The following is a 12,961-nucleotide window of genomic DNA, read 5'->3' on the forward strand; positions in this document are numbered from 1 at the left end:
GACATCAGTATGATGCGGAATGGTGCACATTTGTCATACAGTAGTTGATTTCTCTCAGTTCTCTACCCCCCCCACTCTCCCTTCCAATCATCCAGTTATATTGCTTCTTGGTCTTGTCTAAGTCTATCAACCGGTCTGCACAGCATCCCTCGATATTCGTTCCAGTTCCACTAAATCTTAGTCCATTTTTGTGGGCAGCCTCTACTCTCGTAGACCGCTCTTTCTGCAAGCATACTCCAGCCCATATCTGCCTTCCATTCACTTGGTCAGGCCGCCACTGCCCTCCACCTTTGCGCAATGTTACACTTTGCAACCATGAATCCCAATGCCACCCATTAACGCTCGCTGTTGGTGGGGTCCGAGTACCACCATATATTCAGCAGACACCATCTTGGTGACTTGATCTCCTCCACCTAATATACTGCTCTTATGTTCGTCAGTATTGCTGCCCAGTACTACTAAAGTGGTGGGCAATCCCACCATCCCATCTACATCCCCTAGGGCAGAGCAGGTCCATTATCCCCATTTTAATCAGGGGGGTGGGTACCTGCACAGTAGGTCCTATGCAGATTCTTAAGCTGCATTAACCTAAAACGTAGGCGTATGGCCACCTCGCTGGGAGAGGTCGTTGCTTACAGCCATTCCTCATCTTCGAGGGTGCCCAGATCTCCCTCCCACTGGGTCCTGAGAGCTAAGAGGGGGTCTGGGGTGTTGTTTATAATTTTGCAGTACACTAAGGAGATCACTTTTTAGGTCTCGTCTGTGTTGCAGCGCATGCGCTGCTCACTTGCAAGATCTATAGTCGTTGGTTTTCTGTCGGGTTACTTTGGAAGTGGGGTGGAAGCTCCCCCAGCCTCGCTTTCTATTGAAAGTAATGCTTTAGTATTCCCTTCCTGTCTCCTTTTGGCCCCGCCCATCCGGATTCCTCTTTGCCGTGCCTGCCGGGACAGCTGATTGTGCATGCGCAGGTCGTCTCGCCGCATCTCTTCCGCCTTGTTATGACTCGGCTGGTGCACGGGCTCTTAGAACCCAGCTAGACATTTGGCCCGGCTCCCCCTGTTAATTTGTTGGCTCTCCCACCCGGTCCCCTAGTGCTCCAGTCTAAGGGATCATCTTATACGTACGCCCGCCCGCGCTCCCTTACACACGCACACGGCTCCTCGGAATGTGCCTTTCTAACCCCTCAAGCAGTTTGCGGGCCTTGCCGGCAGCCTCTGCCCCGCGCTGTGATGCGACAGTTGAAATTAAAAACAAGAATGACGACCTTTGCGTTTTTATAAAAACAAATCCAAGCAGCGTGTACTCCCGTGCCCCCGCCGCTGCTCCTTGAGTGACGGCAGCAGGGCATTGTTAGAAATGGGGGTCTCTAGTTGGCAATGGCTGGCCAATGTCCAAGTAGGGACCCTTCTTCCTAAGTCAAAGTAAGCAGACTACACCCTTTGATAACCTCTGCTCAACCCTGTGGTAGCGTAGCACGAGCAGCTAGGCTTATCTCAGAGGCAGTGTGTGAAGCATTTATGACCATACACAGTAACACAGTGAAGAACACTACAAAGGGACACCACACAAGTAGTTATAAAAAATAAGTATCTTTATATATAGGCTTAACACAAGACCAATAACAGTAAAAATCCACAATACTAGAAAAATAGGGTTACTCTTAAAATGCTGCAAGAATAGTTCAAGGTGTCCAAAGAGGAGTTCACTTCAAGGCAGTGGTCTCTGCGACCCTTTTACTCACAAGATACCTGGATTCTGTAGCAAAGCAACAAAAATGTCGCTAAGGAGTTGTAGCGATGTTTTTCCTTGCGCTAACCAGCGATGCATTGAATCCTTGCCGCAAGGGAGGATGATGCACTGGTTTGTGGGCAGGACAAAGCGACAAACTTCTGCACGCTAAGCCGGCGATGTGATAAAATCCTTGCCGCGAAGGGAGGACGATGCGCCGAGCCTGTTGCGTGTGCGATCTTGTTGCGATGAAAGAAAATGGTGCTCCGCGAGGGAGCAACGATCCTGATGCGATGCAATGAAAATGGCGAACGCTCGGCGTCCGCTCTGCGATGTCGTGAAGCGATGAACTCGATGCGATGATCTTTGGTTATCGAGCGTTTTGAGGCCCGCAAACATGCAATGCGATAACCTTCGGGTTAGCGAGCGTTTGGCAGCCCGCAGACAGGTGATGCGATGATCTCCGGTAGCGAGCACTTGGCGGCAGCAGAGCGACGATTTTCCTCACGCTCTTCAGCTGCAGCGGCTCGCTAAGGGGCGTTAGCGACGATTTTCAGCACTCTCTTCTCCACAGTAGAACTAGAGGCCCTGGAACTCACAGGAGCCTCACCTGCAGATAGAAATCCTCGCTGGGAGGAAAGAGGAGGCTGGTGGTGGAGTCTGATGTGCCTGAGACTCCTGCAGGAGGCTAGCTCTCTTCTAGCCCTTGGGTGATTGCTGTAGCAAAAATTAAAGTTCCTTCACAGTCCTTTTCCTCTTCTTCCAAGTCCAGTAGTAACCACTGCAGGCCAGTCCAAGAAACAGCACACAAGCACAAGGACAGTCCTTCTCCTGCAGATTCCTTCAGTTACACGGACAGAGGTTCTTCTTGTTGTCCAAGAGCAATACAAATTGTAGGGGTTTGGGCACAGATATTTATACCCCAAAAGTCTTTGTTCTCAGAAGCTACAAGTCACTGAACCCAGCCAGAACCAGTTCTGCCCAGCCCTGGAGCACTTTGTTTACCAGGCTGCATCCTTCCTTTCAGAAAGAGGGGGTCTGCCATCAGACGCACAGTGGGAGGTGGAGCCAGCATTCACCTTGCCAGGCACAGCCCTATTCAGGTCCAGGAGATACCCCTCCCCATACTCCAATGTAGATCTCTCTATTCAACCCAGGTCTGACTCCGCGTGCCCTGTCCCTCCAAAACCAGACAGCCAATACACATAACAGCAGAGCACACTGGAAGGCTTAGGCAAGAAAATACCTACTTTCTAAAAGTGGTATTTTCAAACACAGAATATAAAAATAAACTTCACTAAAAGATGTATTTTAATATTCTGAGCTCAGGCATACTAAATTCGTTTTTCTACCATGTTCTGTGGGTCAGTTAGGACTATAGAATGCAATAGCCAAACCTCCCATTCTGGCCTATGGAGACCAGGTAGCCCTACAGTAGTGAAAAACGAAATTGGGTGTAATTCACTAACAGGACATGCTACACACATCAGAGCATGTCCTATCTTACACATACAATGCACCCTACCAGAGGGGTGGCTTACATGATGCCAAAGGAAGGTTCAGGGGCTGGGAAGTGGGTGTACTTCACAGCCAAGATGGCAGTTCTGGACTGCACACAGACACTGCAGTGGCAGGTCTGAGACACACTTTACAAGCTGCTTCTGTGGGTGGCGCAAACCAGCGCTGCAGGCCCACCAGCAGCATTTGGTTTACCAGCCCTGGGCACACATAGGCCACGCTACTAGGGACTAACAGGTAAACCAAATAAGCCAATCATGGATATACCAATTCACATGTCATCTTTACACAGGGAGCATTCGCGCTGTGGCACTGAATGGCAGTGGCACAGTGCCCAGAGCATCTATTACCAGCAAAAACAGAGGAGACACAGCGAAAAGTGGAAGGGAGACTCACACCAATGGTGCCAGGTCTAACACGCATCAATATTGCTCGGCACTTTGTTGGTTTTAAATGATTTCTCCGCTCCGAGAGCTGAGCAGGGCTGATGCATTGCAGAGGTGTGTGTAAGCTGATCATAGACCGGGGTCCGGACAGGGTAGTCTGGCAGAATAGCTCCTCGAGTCACGTGGCTGTGTTGTGTTTGGGGCCTCGCAAATAGCAGGTGGTTCTCGCCAAGTGACATGTTGTCCTCGTGTCCGCGATTGTGGTCAACTTCCACTTGAGACCCCGCAGTATATTGAAGGCGGCATGGTGGACTACTGCACCTGCCACGCGGGGCTGTATGCGCTCTGCTGAGTGCCGACTCACATCGTGACAGGGCTGACCACGACATTCTCGGTACCAGGGTTGATCAAAAAAGTAATGTTGAGTGGGGCAGCACACTGGTCGCTGAACAGCTGAGGCATAGTTGGGGTTGTGGTGTGCGCGCCGTGTAAATGTTGCATTTTCTTGATGAATAATGTTCATTTTTTAAGTCCGCGCCTGTGGTTTGTGCAACAGGGCTTGGGTTTTCCCCAGGAGTGTTGGGGACGCCAGTGCGGCAGCAGCGCAGTGCGAGCCGTGTCCCTGAACACAGAGGCTTCTGTGTTCAGGCACTCGAGGGAGCTGGGGGGGGGGGGGCTGAAATGATGACATTGCCCGTGTTTGGCAGCAGTGTAGAGGGAACCTGCTTCTCCGGAATATGGTGGCGCGTAGATGCCGTCCTTTGGTTTCAGCTTTTCAAGGCCAGACATGGTGCTTTAAGGCACCGGACAGTTCTAAGATTTAATTTTTTAATTATTTCCGGTGATCTATATTTCTTTGTTTCACTTCCCCACTCACTGTTTCTTTACTTTTGACATCCCTACAGCCTTTATTTTAATTGTATTTCTGTTACTTTGTTCATATATTTTTCATTCTTTATTACTGTATTCGTTCTCTTGCTATACCTCTTTTTCCCTGGCCTATTTCTAGTTTAAACCAGTGAAGCCCCTCGTGTCAGCATTTTTAAAGTTATGATATCGACGGTTCCCAGTGAAGCTTCCCTCCCCGTTGAATTTGCAAGGTAACAGAAAACACACATTATCTCTAGAGGCAGAAGGGAGTTTTTTTCTGTTCGCGCTTCGCCCACTGAAGTCTGCCCTCTGGTGCAAGGGCAGCTGTGTAACAAAATACATACATGTTTAGAAGACACTGCTCTGTGCTGGCCCCACCAAACATATCTGTATGTCCCACGCATGCATGACTGATCTCTGGTATACATACACAGTCCAGAGGATGTCACCCTTGTGCCTGCATTTTTGTGTTTAATGCTCTTATTACAGTCCTGTGCACATGCTTCTGAGAATCGCGACGTGCCCTGTGTGGAAATTTGTTTTGAACCCCTCCTGCACGTGACCCGGAGTGTCGTGAGGAAGATCGCCTGTGCCTTCCCCTAGCAGCATTGTAAATAGTGTTTCAATGATATACACGTGGTTACTGATAAACCAAGTTGCTCTGTACTATAGTTCTGCGGGCTTATGCACCTGCGGCATAGTATAGATTTCTGCCGTATCTGCTGTTGACAGGTTTGAAACAGCACAAGCCGAGCTATCATTTCATCTGTCAGATGCGGAGTATGTTTGAGAGTGGTTTGAAGCCGCACAGGCAGAGCCTGCATTTCATCTGTCGGATGCTGAGTGGTTTGAAACTGCACAAGCCGAGCCAGCATTTCATCTGTCAGATGCGGAGTATGTCTGGGAGTGGTTTGAAACAGCGCAGGCCAACACAGATGCCAGATTCTGAGTATGGCTGAGAGTGTTTTGAATCTGCACAGGGCTGACCTCAGCCTTTCATCTGTTAGACTTTGAGTACTTTGAGGTTGCTTGTAGTGCGACGTTTCCTAGAAGCAGACGTTTTTAAATACTGTTTAAACTTGTAGTCCTTGCTTATGAGAAGCAAGGCTGGCAGTAAAAGAGGTGTAGTTACTGCCAGCCTAGCTTCTCCTAAGCAACGACTATATATACAAAGTGTGTGTTTACGCACCTCTTGTAGGTTTGCAAAACACATAAATAAAAGGCATTGTCATTTACAATACCAGTAGTTCAAATTTTCGCAAATGCGAGACCTATTGCATTGCAAATACTTGTTTGTCTAAGTTGTCTTCCAGTGGAGAAGCTGCGGGTAGCACCGTTCCCTTAGGTATTGCAGCTTTCAATGCGTGGGTAATCTGGGGGCTAACAATTGTTTTTGTACCCGCGGGCAGTCCTATTGCAGGGACACCCGCTGTCTTGCATGTAGTGTTTTTGTACCGGCGGGCAGTCCTATTGCAGGGACACCCGCCGTCTTGCATGTAGTGTTTTTGTACCGGCGGACAGTCCTATTGCAGGGACATCTGCTGTCTTGCATGTAGTGTTTTTGTATCCGCGGGCAATCCTATTGCAGGGACACCCGCTGTCTTGCATGTAGTGTTTTTGTACCGGCGGGCAGTCCTGTTGCAGGGACACCCGTCGTCTTGCATGTAGTTTTTTTGTACCCGCGGGCAGTCCTATTGCAGGGACACCCGCTGTCTTGCATGTAGTGTTTTTGTACCGGCGGGCAGTCCTATTGCAGGGACACCCGCCGTCTTGCATGTAGTGTTTTTGTACCCGCGGGCAGTCCTGTTGCAGGGACACCCGTCGTCTTGCATGTAGTGTTTTTGTACCCGCGGGCAGTCCTATTGCAGGGACACCCGCTGTCTTGCATGTAGTGTTTTTGTACCGGCGGGCAGTCCTATTGCAGGGACACCCGCCGTCTTGCATGTAGTGTTTTTGTACCCGCAGGCAGTCCTATTGCAGGGACACCCGCTGTCTTGCATGTAGTGTTTTTGTACCGGCGGGCAGTCCTGTTGCAGGGACACCCGCCGTCTTGCATGTAGTGTTTTTGTACCCACGGGCAGTCCTATTGCAGGGACATCCGCCGTCTTGCATGTAGTTCATATCTGAACTGCATCCACTACATAGTTTTAGATTCAAATGGAGTTGCTGTTGATTCAAGTTGCATTGAATCCGAGGAGTACAAAAGATCCTTAATGCATGATTCCCATCTGTAAATTGTTGACTAATGTATCACTCGAACCCATTTGTTATCTGATTTCCTCTGCTCTTGCGTACTCGGCTACATCTGCTAGCCATCCTTTCATTGAGGCCCTCACTGTAAGGGGACACCCATACAGGTAGGATCCTCATCACTACCCGTAGTTTTTATGTGAGAAGCAATTGTAGTGGATAGCCGAGCATTACCTTAACATCAAGTGCTGTGAAACGGGTCGGCCGCCTTGTCCCAGAGCTTCACCTACAGGCACATACCTACTTCTTCTAACTAAAATCATGTGTATCTGGACAGGTTCTCCCATTGTTTCTGCTGCTTTCTTGGAATCGGACGAAGAGCTAGACTCATATCTCGTGAACCGTCATGACTCTGAGCGACGAGAGAGTACCCTTCGTCCATCAGGTAAGTGAGAAGGACGGGAATGCATGGGACCTGAGGACGATCAAGAGAGCATTGGGGGATCTTTCATGGAGACCAGGCACACCTAGCCATGGACATCATGAGGGGGTGCTGAAAAACGGGTTGGAAGGGGCATAGCCCGTGAATGGGTGATCTATTTCTTCAGGAAGCACTTGTATTGTGTGATGATTGGGTCCTTTTCTTCCACTGTAAATTCTTGGAATGGCCAGTTCTGCAGGCATCCTCCATTACTCTACTTTCTAGTATGAGACCCCTTGTATGCTGAGCACTTTCATCTGAAACTTCAGATTTAAAGTTGGATGACTAAGCTGGTGGTGGGGAAATCCAAGACTTTGTGTTCTCTTCATCTCTTGGAAAATCCATGGATCGGTCCACACAAAAGAATGGGCCACAGTGCGAGGTGAGGCTGAGATAACTGGGATGGGAACTCCCACAGCGGCTCCTTTCTCTGGCTGCCACTGGTCCATGTATTCTCTTTAACCAATCCGGTCCACGCAGGAGTAAAACTGCATCAAGTGAAGCCGGTCAAGAATCTGACCTCTTCCTTTTCTGGTAGCCTGAAGCATCTGTGATCAAATGATTCTTCCAGCTCTCACTGCACACATCTGAATGGAGGGCTTCCATGATGCATCCACCACGCACACCTCCCATAACCAGATAGTGTATATTCCCAGGGCATAGACACTACAAGATGACTACAACAAGGTTATGCACAGCCCACTTAGAGCATTATCCACGCCCCTCTTCTTTCAGATAAGACATATGGTCCATGTAGATCACACTATCAAAGAAAAGTCATTGAGGTGATGCTTGACTAGCTTGATCTCTGGCAGCGTCTCTGGATAGCATTCCATTCTATTGCTTTTTGTCCATCAGGGTCATTATGGAAGATGAGCAATCCTAGGCAAGTGCATTCTGTCTGAATGTTACGCCTCAAACCCCCAGCATAGGAAAACATGCCACACCAACAAATGAATCCAATTGCAGTTATGTGTAGGTGGTTGTCTTCAAATGCTACTGATCAGCAGAAAACAATGGAATGGAATGGTACACAAAGTAGTAACCAGTGCTCAAATTGACTCCAGCATTTACCTCCATCACATTTTGTTTTTTTCACATTAATGACCTCAACTCATGTCAACTCTGCATCAGAGGACAAAGCCTCCGCCTGCAACACTGACTTAACACACATGCATGTAGGGGGAGAAACTCCATCCGTGGGTAGACTGGCACCGGTGATTGGTTGTTTTATTTCAGAAGTTTCCTTCAAGGGGTCCCCCTAGCAGTGTGGTGTCCGGTTGATGGATGTGAGCACACTGTGGATTAAAACTGTTGTATTGTTTCATTCTAAGAGGAGGATTGAGAGCTCTCTTCCCAGCCCAGGTGCGGTGTGGCCTGAAGCAGAGGAGCTTCTCCAAACGGGCAATGACTGAAACTCTTTGAAGTCGATTTCTAGTGAAAGAAAGAAGAATGTTCAGTGGAAGTCGAGTCTGGTGTCCTTCTGTGTGCTGCCGTAGAGTTGCTTTAATGTGTTTGTCCTGATGCAGAGATGCCACTGAGATCTTACAGCTCCGAGTGGGACCTCTAGGCTAAGGTTTTTGACCGTCTCCTCCGCCCTGTCGCCTTTGGGAATGTGTTTGTGATTTTAATATTACGTTTGGTTTATTAAAGAGTGGGATGTGACCGACTTTTGTTCTGTAAATGCATCACCATCTACACAGCATAAAGTGCGCCGCATAGAGATGCTCGTATCACTCTGAGCCTCTGGTGTTACAAACTATTGTTTTTTAACTTGCCTGGCCACTACAGACTTGCACCAACAACGTGTTCCGGCTTGTAGCCCTTATCAGTGAGGTGCCACCAGAGTCCCGCGTAGACAGCAAACCTGAACCAATTTCTAGGCATGCCGTTCCTGCACAGGCTGCATAAAAATGATGCATGGAATGCCTGAACTAATGTTTGTCTTGTGTTGAGTTGGTCATTGCAGTACAGACAGAGGCCAACCGTATACAGATCAATCTTGGCCACACCCCAAAAGGGACAGTTCGTCCCACGTTGTTAGGAAAACACAGCCCAACCGCATACAGATCAATCTTGGCCACACCCCTAAAAATCCCATACTACTCCTATTCACTACCCATTCCTGAGCCCTAAAACTCCTTTCTACTCCTATTCACTACCCATTCCTGAGCCCTAAAACTCCTTTCTACTCCTATTCACTACCAATTCCTGAGCCCTAAAACACCATACTACCCCTATTCACTAACCAACCCTGAGCCCTAAAACAGCATACTACCCCATTCACCATCCACCAATGAGCCCTAAAACCTCTTTAGTACCCCTATTGACTGCCCATCCCTTAGCCCTAAAACACATTAGTACCCCTATCAACAGTGGGTGCAGGTAGGAGTCATCGGCACTCATTTTTGGGGACCAACACTTCTTTTCCCTCCTCATACTCTGACTCAGATCAACAGCCAGAAAGGAGGAAGGGAAAAAGGGAAGCACTGTGAGAAAGGAATAAAAAGATCCTGCAAGAGTGGGATAGAGAGAGAGGGAGTGTCCGGCGGTGGATTCAAGAAACACGAGGTGGGTCGGAGACTACCCAGTCCTTGCCTTTGGCACGCGGACCTTCGATAGCACCAGCCGGGGGCTTCTGAACAAACCTCAGAACCGGCACTCATTCTTTCACAAATTAAGCACTGCCTATACACTACCTATCTCTGAGGCCTAAAGACCCCTTACTGCACCTGTTAACTATCCACCCCTTAATCCTGAAAACTACTTACTACCTCTATACACTCCCCATCTCAGAACCCTAATAACCCGTTACTACTTCAGTATATACTTAAAAAATTAAAAGCATGAAAACATATTGTAATGTTTTTTCCTATTTAAAAAAAAAATGTATTAGTATTTCAAATTTGTTGACATACAGAGGTCAACCTTGACATTTCCATGTTTGTATCGCCATTGCATAATATGTCAATTAAAACAAATAAAACTAACTCAACATAACAGTTGGGTGCGAGAGGTGTGTGTCCCAATATATCAGTTCCAACCATCTCCACGTCCACACAGCTACAGGTATACAATATTGCCCAGTTTATAGGTGTACACTATACGTAGCATGTGTCGCCAGTTTAAACATCTTCTATTGTTTTGGCAGCACCTTTATCTCTCCTCGCGGGGGCATCTAGGAATGACTCCTATACAGTAGGCAGTGTGTCAATGTAGGCCACGTAGGGGTACGTTGTGCAGCAATCCCACCGGGGGATGCTGGGGGCTGGCGTTGGTTGTCTCTTCTCACCTGAGCCAGTCTAGTAATGGAGTCCATATGTCCTTTGGTCTGGAGGCCGGAGACATCAGTTCCCAATAATTAGATAGTTGCTCTTGAGAGAACGCAGCCGCCTTTATCCTGGAGGCCCTGGACGGACCCTTGTGTCGCCCCCAGTGTTTTGCAATTTCTTGTTTGGCGTCAGCAGCAGCATTGCAGTTAGCCGTGGGAACCTCTTTGACAAATCCCATCAGGCCCCCCTGTGGTGTGCAGTCCATGACCACGCCTGTGATGTCTTGTACTATATTGAAATCTTTGAGCCAGTAATTCGCTATTGATGGACAATACCATGCCAGACGTCGGAATGTGGCGTCTGGTGTCTAGCATTTCCAGCAGTTGCTGTCTGACCGTAAACCCATTTTCAGAAGTTGCAAAGGAGTTCCATATAATCAGTGTAGAAGCTTGAAGTGGATTCATCTTAATCCGTAGTTGGGGGATAGTAGTTGCAGCTAGCTGCAGCAATAAAGCCATTGCTCCACTGCGAGCGGGTTATCCACATCAGTGTTCCAGATATCCAGCGCTCGAGTGGATTGTTGGACGTGCTCACTGTACAGAGGTGTACTATCGGGTAATCGGTTTGCGTGGTGACGAGTTCGTCTACAGATGCTCCCGGCGTGCCAGAGTGGGGTGTGGGGCCGGAAATGTGTTATGTAGTGTCCTACAGGTGGCTCTTAGTTGGTAGTATAGCAAGGTGTCTGATAAATTTGGGGGATCTCAGTCCACTAGTTGTGGGGGAGACATGAATTCTTCATCTGGGTAAAGATCTTCGAGAGTAGTGATGTGGAGGCTGCCCGCGCGCCTTTTCGCACCCCTGTCGTGTAGCATGGGGGAGTGCGGATTTCGTATCATGGAGGGGGCTATATAGCACTGTTAAGCCTGCTGTTTTCCTTAATCCATTCCATCCATTGGAGTATGTATATGTCTTATAAAGGGCCGTGGGGAGTGGAAGTGGGTAGCATTGTTCTTCTCTATTGCAGCATGAGGCTGGTGCGGGGTTAGGTAAATCAAGTAAAATCCCAACACCTGTACCTGCCAATCTCTGGCCTCTACGTACAGAGACCCCGCTTGGCAACGCCGCGATGGTCCGGAATCTGGGAGTGGTGCTGGTTGAGGATCTCTCACTTGAAGAGCATGTGAACGGAGCAGCGGGAGCTGCTTCGCCATGATTCGGGCCTCAGGAAATTGTACCCAGTGTTAGCTGCCCAAGCAAGGTCCCTGATTTCCAGAGGCGTAATACTAAGTAGACGGGATTATTGCAATGCCCTCCTTTTGTGAGCCCCTAATTATCTACTAAAGAAATTGGAGCGCGTTCATACAGTCACAGCCAAACTAAATAGATGCCAGGATTCCACTGCCTCTGGTGCTCCTGGAGATGCCACTGGCCGCCCATCGAACAGAAAGTTGTTTTGAAATCACTCTGTATAGTTTTTAACGCGTTGCATAACAAAGGACCAAAGTCACTGCAGCCCACTTTAAGGAAATCTGCCCCCAGGAGGTCTCTTCGTTCTTCCACTTTATTATGTCCTTGAACAAGAAATTCAATAAAGTAAAGCAGGAAGGACGCGCCTTCACGGTGAAAGCGGCGCAGCTATGGAGCAAGCTACCAGTCTCAGCAAGAGCCCAATTAGATCTGTTTAGCTTCAGGAAGGTCCTTGAAACGTGACTCTTCCCGCATGACCTGCTGGGATGAAACTCTGGTTCTCCGATTGCAATACCTTCTTTTCATTACCCATGTCCCTACTGAGGAGTCTCCCGGCTATCTATGCCAGGATACCATTCCGGTCAGAGTGCGCTCTATCAACAACCAAATACAAATACATACAAATACAATAGTGCAGAAATTGGGCTTGTGGGCAGTATGCATATAGGATGAAGTCTGTTGCTCCCATACCCCCTTGGCTCAATGGCAGTGTCAAAACTTCCCAGGCAATTCTGGGTTGTTTGCCAGCTTAGGCCAAGGTGATCATGTTGGATTTAAGTCTCTGACCATTGCCGGGATCACTGCCTGGGGAACACCGATGGGCTATTCCGTTCCTCTCGCCTCTTCCCTGTGGTGGGGGGACTTAACGACGGCAGCAACATCCAGCGACTTCCTGGTGGGACTCTATGTCCCAGGGTGCAATGCCGATAATCACCTGCAGCTCTTGAGGGAAAGGTGTGACCATTGCGCTACAAAGCGCTGCCTCGACACCCGCGGGACGCGTGTGGGCAAAGCCCGGGCCAAGGGCGGGCCCATCCTTGCCCGTCATTGCCAGGAAGAGGCAGGGCAGGGCCACTCCCTTGACATTTGGTCCTAGGATTCAGCAGCGGCATCAATAAGGTACTGTCAACCTCGCCCCAGCCACTTGTTCTCAGTACCAAAATACCCATACGTGTAACAACTTTATCTAAAGGACTTACCTACTTGGAAACAGTGCGATTTAAGTAGCCTCCTGATTGTTTATTGGCCATTTGGTGCTTGGCCCAGTC

General features: G+C 48.7%; 1 protein-coding gene across 4 annotated transcripts in view; it reads left to right on the top strand.

Annotated features, from left to right (window-relative positions):
- The window catches only part of LOC146813538 (uncharacterized), a 72,473-nt gene that overhangs the window by 31,460 nt on the left and 28,052 nt on the right, over positions 1-12,961 (top strand). For 2 of the 4 annotated variants that reach the window (XM_085620309.1, XM_085620308.1), the window contains exon 5: positions 7,030-7,137. The exons of the other annotated variants lie outside the window; for them this stretch is intronic. In XM_085620309.1, the coding sequence (XP_085476435.1) occupies positions 7,030-7,137 (108 nt within the window). The remainder of the gene's footprint in view (positions 1-7,029; positions 7,138-12,961) is intronic. 4 annotated transcript variants of the gene reach the window in all.

The sequence above is a fragment of the Triturus cristatus genome, chromosome 7 (genome assembly GCF_964204655.1).
Source record: "Triturus cristatus chromosome 7, aTriCri1.1, whole genome shotgun sequence".
NCBI classification, from domain to species: Eukaryota; Metazoa; Chordata; class Amphibia; order Caudata; family Salamandridae; genus Triturus; species Triturus cristatus.